This window comes from Silurus aristotelis (genome assembly GCF_946808225.1).
Source record: "Silurus aristotelis genome assembly, chromosome: 1".
NCBI classification, from domain to species: Eukaryota; Metazoa; Chordata; class Actinopteri; order Siluriformes; family Siluridae; genus Silurus; species Silurus aristotelis.
Window position 1 is genome coordinate 25,557,128 of NC_139574.1, and position 10,673 is coordinate 25,567,800.

The 10,673-nt window shown below is 39.7% G+C and overlaps 1 protein-coding gene across 1 annotated transcript; it reads left to right on the forward strand.

Annotated features, from left to right (window-relative positions):
- The first annotated feature begins 1,678 nt into the window (after nucleotides 1–1,678).
- On the forward strand, nucleotides 1,679–10,662 carry smad10b (SMAD family member 10b). The gene is made up of 12 exons (XM_083556203.1): nucleotides 1,679–1,807; nucleotides 2,313–2,558; nucleotides 4,147–4,321; nucleotides 4,623–4,646; nucleotides 4,835–5,029; nucleotides 6,048–6,278; nucleotides 6,478–6,582; nucleotides 6,682–6,735; nucleotides 6,826–7,009; nucleotides 7,126–7,294; nucleotides 9,018–9,156; nucleotides 9,313–10,662. The coding sequence occupies exons 2-12, from the start codon at nucleotides 2,322–2,324 to the stop codon at nucleotides 9,522–9,524; spliced, it is 1,725 nt and encodes a 574-aa protein (XP_083412329.1). The 5' UTR covers nucleotides 1,679–1,807; nucleotides 2,313–2,321; the 3' UTR covers nucleotides 9,525–10,662.
- Nucleotides 10,663–10,673: the final 11 nt, after the last annotated feature.

Here is a 10,673-nt window from a genome sequence, read left to right on the forward strand (position 1 = left end):
AACTTTTCAGTTCAGACCAATTCTATGTCGCCCTCTAGTGTTTGCTTCGTGTCTTGAAGTGCAACACTTCATTTCTTTTCTTTTTTTTTGTTGTTGTTGCTGTTTTTCATCCTTCCCAAGAAAATATTGTGGTGCAACAATACTTCTGATTTTTTCTAGTATGCCACTGCAAAGCATTAAAACCAGATCGTCCCATACAACACCACACAGAACTTTATTTAAAAAAATGTTTATTACAAATACCATTAAAAGCCATCAGCTGTTACATAACATAGGGTGTTTGTGAACATCCATTTGTATACACTTTTTGGAATATAAATGCTGAATAATGTCCTAAAGGTCTCCATTGGTGTCCAGTATGACCCATAAGTTGCCCAAAGTGTTAACAAAGAAGGCAATATATTGCCTATAGAGAACCCCAGTGTCCATTAGAGTTTCCATTAAAGCCATTATAACCTTTACACTTTTGATGAATACTTCTATTGTTATATTTTTTTTACCATTTCATTCAACAATATATGTGTGATTTTGCAAATGTAATGATTTATTCATACATTTTTTCTTTTTAATGTGCTCACTTTCTTCTCAATGTAAAATTCTGTCCTACTACATGTTAAACCAATGCAATGAATTCTGGTTGCTCCTTCACCCAATATATAGAACATTTAATTTATGCATTACATTACTACATCACACTTTCATTATTAGTATATGTGAAGCCTTTGTGTTTTTGCAGTATGCAATTCAATCTTAGGTTCTTTCTTCCTTTTGTCCTTACCACAAAAAGTCTATCTATTTAACAAGTCCAGCGTCAACCGCCAGTAGTGAGAGCACATGGTCATAGAGTTGTTTTAGGGAAAAATATAATATTCTCTTTCCTTGTTGAGTTAAAAATACTCATTGACCTGACTGACTGCCCACACACCAGTCATATTTCTGTACTGATTTCTGTACATGCACATTCACTGTTCTGTGTATGGCTGTTGTTCCTAATCATTCTTTTGTGGACGGATTATTAGGATTATTTATTATTTTTATTTTTTGGAATGGCATTTATGTCATTAGAAGTTAGAATATGAATTTTGAAAACTAAATATTATTTTGTGAATTTGTATCATACAGTTTTAAGTTGAAAAAGAGCAGGTGATAGTACAAACTTTAATGTCAATTGGGTCTCAGGCAATAAATACTACTACTTCCACCAGGTATACTCGTTTGGCTACCAGACAATTTTCAATGTACTTATTTATTATTTTACTTTTTTATAATTTTATTTTCATGCATGAGTAAATCCCCAAATGAATTAATCTACTACTGAAGCATTGAGCATGAACTTTTCAGTGATAAGTAAAGTTACAGAAAGGCTTTATCTGAAAGTTGCTGGCTGTAAACTGTTTCCAGTAGCCTACACTGGGATTGTGTGCTATAGGATCTTGACACAGAGAACCACTAGACGACGTCTGGAAAAATGTATATATTATTAGACTTTTGCGTCGGTGATGCACTCGATCCTAATGAAATTGTGAGCGAGACAGACAGACACAACGTCACTGTTCCGCTGTGATTCTGTCTAGTCTGTCTGTCTGAGAAGAGTGCAGCGATTGGCTAAATTGTGCATAAGCCCCTCCCCTCTCTCTCTCTCTCTCTCTCTCTCTCTCTCTCTCTCTCTCTCTCTCTCTCTCTCTCTCTCTCTCTCTCTCTCTCTCTCTCTGGGAGCGGCAGGATGTGCGAATGAGGGCGCGAGACAGATAAACAGAGAGACACGCAGAACTTCAGGGAAGGTACAGAAGCAGGACACAGCAAATCTGTAAGCGCGATTTTCTATTCCACTTAATCTTATACTTATTTTACTTATACTTTTACTTCTTTTGAATGCTGCATTACGGTCCTGTATTTGAGAACTTCACATAAGGCTTGCATGTCAAAAGCCTAATGGTGAGATTAGTTGTCCTGCATATGATTGTAGTTTGCTGGTAGCTGGGAGATTTCTTATATTCGCAGCTCAAAGCATGTGGAAAAAAAAGTTAAAAAGTGATGTGAAGTTGATCACATGTCATAGGGATATGAACTAGTATCATTCCTGTTTACATTGCCTGAGACATATCAATCATGATCTTTACACTAGTACATCTGATGAGTTCATCATCCTAATCTTCATCATTAGAGGACCAGTCAGGCTACCTGAAGTTAGGTCAGATACGATCTGCTTTGGTTTGTGTATTTATTCAGATTTTTAAACTATAGAATTGCACTTTGTAAAATTAGTTTCCTCTATTCCTTCCTCTGTTTCTCTTCCTTCCTCATTTACCTAGGGCACAAGTATGTCTGTAAACTCTCCCAGTAGCAGCGATGCATGCTTGAGCATCGTTCACAGCCTGATGTGCCACCGGCAAGGTGGAGAGAACGAGGGCTTCGCCAAGCGTGCCATCGAAAGCCTGGTGAAGAAGCTGAAAGAGAAGAAGGACGAGCTGGATTCGCTTATAACTGCCATCACCACTAACGGTGTCCACCCCAGCAAATGTGTCACCATCCAGAGGACGCTGGATGGCAGGCTGCAGGTCTGAGCACTAACGTTAATGAAATGACACTTTCTAAATGAGCCCTGAATAATATGTACTATATATGCTGTCTCATATGTTATAGATAGGACTTCCATAAACACTATTCTGTGATCTTAATTCACACAAGAGCAGATTGCTCTTTCATCTAGTCCAGTGGAGAGCATTGTGAAAGGCCACAGTGATGTAATCCTTTGATGTATGCCTGATATTCCCACTCTCCCTGAGTTATGGCTAGACTCAGTCTGATCAGCAGTGTCAATGATAACAGAGCAGTTGCTGCTGTGAACTTAATGGAGCTCTCATAAAGCTTTATAAACTTCACACTTATTAGCTTGGCTCTTGCTAGTGGACTCAGTGTGTGCCAGTATTTTTCCAAAAGTCAACACACTCTCAAGTGGGAATTTTTGACAGACAAGAGAGAACAGCAGTTCTGGTCAGATTAACTGTTGTGGCATGTTTCAGTCAGCAACTTATCATTTTGATATCTTGACATATATAAGGTTGTTTTGTACTCTTGGCTGATGAAGAAACAACTACAGAGGAGAGACTGAGAGTTCCCTTCCCCTCCCCCAGTCACAGACAGAGCGAGGGAATGAGAAAGAGCAGGAGAAGGAGGGGTGGAGGGAGAGAGGGTTGTTTTGTCTGAGACACAGGAAAGGGGCAGGGTTAAGTTAAGGCCTGTCTGTCTCGGAGTGTTAGTTTGTGTGTGTGTGTGTGTGTGTGTGTGTGTGTGTGTGTGTGTGTGTGTGTGTGTGTGTGTGAGAGATGGGGGCAGTGTGTCTAAGAGTGTCAGTATTTGAAGTATGCACCAATCTACACAAGTTTGAGGCATGCGTTCGCAGTATTTTTGCACTATATTTCAGGCAGTGTGTTTATTCACGTTGTGTCAGTTCTAAACTTACTCTGGGGTGGGTGTGTGTGTATGTGTGTGTGTGTGTGATTAGAAAGAATGCATTTGTCTTTGTGTGAGTTAAGTAAACATTATCTAACAATATTTTTTAATAAATTCCGAGACTAACAATGTTTAGAAGTTTAGAATCTCACTGACTGAGAAGCAAATGGTTAGAAGTGCAAATTAGTTTCCATTTAGCTTTTACAATATGGGACAGATTCTAATATTCTACGTTTACCCTTATCATTCTTTAAAATACGTACCATGCGTTATCTCTTGTAGCTTGTCCTTCACAAGCGAAGAAAAGGCTGTAGGAAAGGGTGAATCAGGCTGAATCATACAAGGCTGTGTATGAACGCAGTGTGAGCTGTAAATATGTTCACAAATCTGGTTTTAACTTTGTATTTTGCTGATTTATAGCAGTCCTTTTATCTTTTTCTTCTTTTTCTTTCAGAGAGTCAGGATGTTCAGAATATGATGGGAAATGTTCTATTATAACACGTTCCTTTTTGCTGCTCTTCTTTTCTGCCCTCGGTTTACTTTTCATACACTTTACCCCATTACTCTTGTAGGATTTTTTGTTGTAGTTGGTTTTCCTCCACATGCACATTGTCAAAACTGTAACACCCCCCTCAATACAACCTTCCCCCCCACCCCACCCCATATACACACCCCGTCTGTACATCCGAGCAGGTAGCAGGGCGAAAAGGCTTTCCTCATGTCATCTACGCTCGGCTGTGGCGTTGGCCAGACCTCCACAAAAACGAGCTCAAACATGTCAAGTTCTGCCAGTATGCCTTCGATCTCAAGTACGACAATGTATGTGTCAACCCCTATCACTATGAACGAGTGGTGTCTCCAGGCATCGGTATGTGTGTGGTCCTCATTACAGAAACTTAGCAACAGGAAAATATGACTATTACACGTAGAGAAGAAAGGCAAATGCAAAACTAATGCATGACAAGACTTAAATGGAATTTGCTCAATTTTGTGCTTAGTAGTTTATTATTGCAAAACAGTAGTACCAGATTTTCAGAGCAGAATACAGCTACAGTGTTCAGCATACAAAATGCAGCCAGCATGTTAGTGTCACTATATTAATATTTGCACATGACCTTTCTACAGCTAAAGGATTTTTTTGCTTTTCTTGTTTCTGCTTTTTTATGCAGTTGGACTAAGCTTGCCAACCACAGGTAAGACGACCAAACAAGAAAAAAATTATGTGATCTGTGTCTGTTCACTATCACATATCTGCTGCAGAATGTTTGTGTGTACAAAAGGCAGTTTTCTTATCAAACTTCTGTTAAATTATTCTGTTAAATTATGGAAATCAAAAAGATTTCCATAATGTTTACTTACTGTCACCTGTTGTTCTCCACAGCAAGACCAATAAAGGAAGAGTATATCCATGACTGTATCCAGATGGACGGTCCATCAAGAATGTCCTCACAGCAGGACCATCATGCCCCAGAACACTATAGCCAACAGCTGCCTCCACTCCAGCTGCCCTCAGAGCCCCATCGTCACGCCCCTCCATCAGTAACCCTCTACCCCAGTCTGCCTCTCTCACCACCTTGTAAGTTCCGCTAATAATACTATGGCCTTGTAATTGTAATAACATTACTAGTGTAAATACGGTTGGACATAGTCAGCAAAAGTTAATAACATCAAATTAATTATCTTGAGCTGTCATCACAGAAGTTAATAATGTTAATTGTTTTATTCTGAATCTTTATTTATTTCTTCCCCAGGAAGAACTATTTAGTTACATTTCATTAAAATGAGCCCTCCTGATCTTAAATGTATTTTAAAATATCTTCAGTAAGTTAAAAAAACAAATGTGTGCCCTTGTTGAAGAGTGACCTTGGTCAGCTTTTCTGAGCCCTTTATTAAGCTGAACTGATTTGTGTAATGGGACCTGTCAATTTGGTAGAAAGTCGCTAAAATAAGTTGCAGTGTGTGTGTGTGTGTGTATATCTTCTTTTTCTTCTTCTTCTTTTGGTTGCTCCCATTAGGGGTCGCACAGCGGATCATCTGTCTTCATATCCCCCTGTCTTCTACATCTGCCTCTTCCCTCAGAACATCCATGAACTTTTTCATTGGTCTTCCTCTTTTCCTTCTTCCTGGTGTCTCCATCCTCAGCATTCTCCTACTGATATCCCCCATGCCCCTCCTCTGCACATGTCCAAACCATCTCAATCACCTTGTCTCCAAAATGTCCAACATACGCTGTCCCTCTAATAAACTAATTTCTAATCCTGTCCATCCTCGTCACTCCCAACGAAAATCTCAACATCTTCAGCTCTGCTACCTCCAGCTCCACCTCCTGTCTTTTACTCAATGCCACTGTCTCTAAAACATACAACATCGCAGGTCTCACCACAGTCCTATAAACTCTTGCAGATACCCTTCTATCACAGTGTGTCTGTGTATGTATGTGTGTGTGTGTGTGTATGTATGTATGTGTATATGTATATGTGTGTATATGTATGTATGTATGTATATATATATATATGTATGTATGTATGTATGTATGTATATATATATATATATATATATATAGTTATGCTAATTTTAATGCTTATCCTTTGTAGCGAGCAGCTCCAGAATGTCCCTGCAGGGTAGCCACCCGGAGGGCCTATTGCAGATCGCCTCTGCTCAAAGTAGGGCTTTGGTGTCCTGTTCTCCCCCCACCACCCCTACACACGCATCAACAAACACAACAACACACAGCCAGACTGCATCCCAGCAACCTGAGTCGGATCGCTGCAGTCAGGGTGATTATAGCACCCCCAAACAGACCCAAGCACAGACCTCCTACCACAGTAAGTAATAGCAATCTTTATTTTAGGAAATTAATTGACTCTAAACTCTGGTTTTTTTTTGTTGTTGTTGTTGTTGTTGTTGTTGTTGTTGTTTAGCATATGTGCAAAGATCGTTCTAGACCTTTGTCCATATCTGGCCTGTTATAGAAAAAATATATAAAATTCTTGGGTAAATTGCTAGTTTTCTCCAACATCACAGCAACAACTTGGACAGGCTCGAGCACTGCCTCCTACACACCAATGGGGTCCCAGCAGAATGGGCGGAGTCACCAGCAGGGTCCTCCTCACCACACTGGTCATTTCTGTATGTCACAAAATAGTTTCATTTAATCCTTCTGTAATCAAAACTGTTTTACATTTTATTTAATTCTATTCTAATTTGCTTTCTATACATCCTTTCCAGGGTCTCAACATCACACTCCCACCTCATACCCACAGCCAGTCTCCAACCATCCAGGTACATTAACCTGTGCACCCTTGGCATAATACATTCTTATGTACTTTAATCTATTTTTTTTAGAATGTTTTTCCTTGTGTATACCTTAAGGTCCAGAGTTCTGGTGCTCAGTCTCATACTTTGAGATGGATATCCAGGTGGGGGAGATGTTTAAGGTCTTGGCTAACTGCCCGTTGGTAACTATAGACGGTTATGTGGATCCATCCGGAGGAGACCGCTTCTGTCTGGGGCAACTGAGCAATGTGCATCGCACAGATGCCAGCGAGAGAGCACGGTGAGAGTGTCACTACATACATGTGCATAGGCAGAGCTTGTGTCTTTAACACATACATCATAGCTAACATTATTTTCTTCTCTTTCTGCCCATGCTGGGTCTCTGTCCTGTCCCAGGCTCCACATTGGTAAAGGTGTGCAACTAGAGTGCCGTGGGGAGGGAGACGTGTGGATGCGATGTCTCAGTGACCATGCTGTCTTTGTGCAGAGCTACTACCTGGACAGGGAAGCAGGAAGAGCACCAGGGGATGCAGTGCACAAAATCTACCCAGGAGCTTATGTCAAAGTAAACAAACTACTGCATCAAACACAAATACTGCATGCAAAATACATAACATTATGACCGGTGAAGGGAATAACACTTCATCTTCATTATGGCACCTGTTAGTGGACGGGAAATATTAGGCAGCAAGTCAACATTTTGTCCTTGATGTTAATGTGTTAGAAGCAGGAAAAATGGGCAAGCATAAGGATTAGAGTGAGTTTGACAAGAACCAAATTGTGATGTCTAGATGACTGGGTCAGAGCTTCTCCAAAAATGCAGCTCTTGTGGTGTGTTCCTGGTCTGCAGTGGTCAGTATCTGGGTCCAAAGAAGGAACAGTGGTGAACCGGCAACAGGTTCATGGGCATACACGCTCATTGATGCATGTGGGGAGTGAAGGCTGGCCCATCCAACAGATGAGCTTCTGTAGCTCAAATTGCTGAAGAAGTTAATGCTGTTTATACCCAAAGGGTCAGGACTGATTTGGCAGCAAAAGGGGCAACAACACAATATTAAGCAGGTAGTCATAATTATGCCTGATTGATGGCCATATATTTATGAATAATTGGTGTATTTCCTTTAATAGTAGCTAAATCAAAATGCTGTCATTCATGTACAAGGTTTAGTTTAAGGTTTTTGTCATGGAATTATTGGCATATTGTTGGTCAATTATAAGAATGGATGCACTTAGCAGTGGTGCTTACATTTAAGCATTCTGATAAGACAGTGGCTGCAGTAGCGGTTTACTCTCTCTGCTGTAAGATTAAATCAGCAATACATCAGGGAAACCTAAATATGTTTGGTCAATTTGTCATGCACTGTTGTACTATTGGAAGAATTTTCTTTCAAGTAGTGAGACCATTCAAAAGCAATGAAAATATCGATATGTTTTTGCATTGCTAGTTGTTGTTATAGGACCACTGAAGTGAGGAACTAAAGGAAGTAGGCCATTGCTGAATTGGGTCTGTGTCTGTAAAAGAGCAGTCAGGTCTTGTCTTTTCTCAGTGCTATTTTTTTTAATAAGATATAAAGTTTTACATCTGAAACAAAACAGTTTGAGTTTGGATTACTGTCATGAGATTCAAATGTTCTCTTTGTGGGTTTTGTGTGGATTCTCTGGTATCATCAATCTCCCAAAAACATTTCTGTAGCTTGGGTTGTTAATACTAAAATGTCCCTAGGTGGTAATGAATTTGTAAAGGGGTCCTGGAATGGACTGGAATCCCAAATTGGATGTATTTCGGCCTCACACCCAGTATCGCTCGCGATCGGCTCCAGATCTGTTACAACCCTGACAGATTACTGATAATGAATGATTTCATTATCAGCCAGTTTGAATATTAGTTGGTTTCACCTACTACAGCCTCAAAAGAACATTGCTTGCTTTAGAATTTTAGAAATGGAGAGATAAACACCATTCCTTCAAAACTTATTCCATCAACTGCTGTTTTGAAAGGTTGTAGTAGAGGCGTTATTGACTAGCACATACCTTCAATATCCCATTGTAGGTCTTCACAGATCTGTTGATTGTAAAGCTTATGGTCCATATTTAGGTTGTATGGTTCGATTAGATATGGTGCAATGTGCCTAGGTACAGTGTGTTAATGATAAAATTAGTCAGTTGTGAGTAATTTACAGTAGTTTGCTTAGGAAATCTGTAACACAAATGTACCACGTCACACTTTTAATTCCATTTCTATTTTTTCTATCCTCTTATCTTTATTTCCCATGTTTCTCTCTATCTAGGTATTTGACCTGCGTCAGTGCCATAGACAGATGCAGCAGCAAGCAGCGACTGCACAGGCAGCTGCAGCTGCACAAGCTGCAGCGGTGGCAGGAAATATTCCAGGACCTGGCAATGTGGGGGGCATCGCCCCTGCCATCAGTGAGTTTTTGCCTTTGTGTTTAAATTGCCAAGAAAATTGTAAGACATTCACTGTTTAATAATTACTGTTAGCTTAAATATTACATTAGCTTACACAATACATTTTTCTGATACAATGTATTAATTATCTGTCTAAATTTTTCCGTCTCTACTTAGGTTTCTCTGCTGCAGCGGGCATAGGAGTTGATGATTTGCGTCGACTGTGTATATTGCGCCTGAGCTTTGTAAAGGGTTGGGGGCCGGATTACCCACGCCAGAGCATCAAACAAACCCCTTGCTGGATAGAGGTGCATCTCCACCGGGCATTGCAGCTGCTGGATGAGGTGCTACACACCATGCCCCTTGCTGAGCCCAGTCCTGCCAACTGACATGGTAACAGAGCTTAATCAATTCCAGAATCTCTCAAGAATCCTCAACAGAGAATGATGGAGGAGAGATGGAGAGATGATATGCTCCATAACTTCTCCCACATACACAGCATGCCCACGTGAACAGACAGTGACTCATGGAAGGAGGCAGACACTTACGCAAGCTTTCCATGGCAATGGCCAGGAGACTGAGTGGACCTCTGCGCTGACCAGTGTATAGTCCAATCATAAGACTGTTGACTCGCATGGAAATAAAGACCAGAGTAAGATGTTCTTAAGGCACAGGTGAACAGGAGGCACAGGAATTGGTGAAAAGTTGAATAGTGTCTGCTTTAAGAAAAATCTGTGGTTTGTCCTAACAAGAAATAATGAGTCATGGTATTCGTGGCTGAAGATATGATTTGAAATACCAGGATGTTCTGTTACAGCCACAATCATCATAGGTAATGCACAGACAATCGCTGTTAACTTTTGTTATATTGTGATTTTGTCAAAGCAGATCTTATTTTAGTCGAATGTTTTCGTAATACCAAACAACAGTCAAAATATCCTGAATAAATAGAACAAAAATATTTCATTGTTTATTATGCCAAAAATAGATTTACTGCATTTTAGATGCTCCAAAACCAAAAAGGCAGTTTCTTTAGAATGAACAAAAAATGGTACCCTGAGTTTACAAAGCACAAGCGTTTCTTTATGTTTAATGCATAATGTTCAATAGGTGTGAGATCTTAGATTGGTTCTGAGAGTAGAGTATGCTGCACTTCATTTCATTCTGCAACCCTTTCTCATCAGAAAAACTGTTTGATTTTCAAGAACTAATCAGTGTTTTTTTCTGTTCTACCAATTGTTTGTGCCTTATTTACCAAAGAATACACTCTGTACCATTTTATATATAACTCTATGCAAAATAATATTTAAAGTTTATTTAAAAGCCTGTTTTATTTTTCATGTCCAGACAACTAGTCTGTGACTTAGTTTTAGAAGTTTCGGACCGGCTGAAGAGTTTTAGTAGAGAGTAGTTCATTTTTTTCCATTTGTACTGTTAACTGCTTTAATTTCTCTTTCTAGATGTCATTCAGATGTGCCTGCTATATGAATTAAATGTTTCCTGATGAGCAATTTTCATTTATTTAAACATTTAGAGGC

What these genes read in the sequence shown, in the direction of transcription:
- smad10b (XM_083556203.1), top strand. Translation starts at nt 2,322, where the DNA reads ATGTCTGTAAACTCTCCCAGTAGCAGCGATGCATGCTTGAGCATCGTT. An exon ending in TCTGCCTCTCTCACCACCTT is followed by an intron (nt 5,030 to 6,047) that starts GTAAGTTCCGCT and finishes TATCCTTTGTAG; the next exon opens with CGAGCAGCTCCAGAATGTCC. An exon ending in GATGCCAGCGAGAGAGCACG is followed by an intron (nt 7,010 to 7,125) that starts GTGAGAGTGTCA and finishes GTCCTGTCCCAG; the next exon opens with GCTCCACATTGGTAAAGGTG.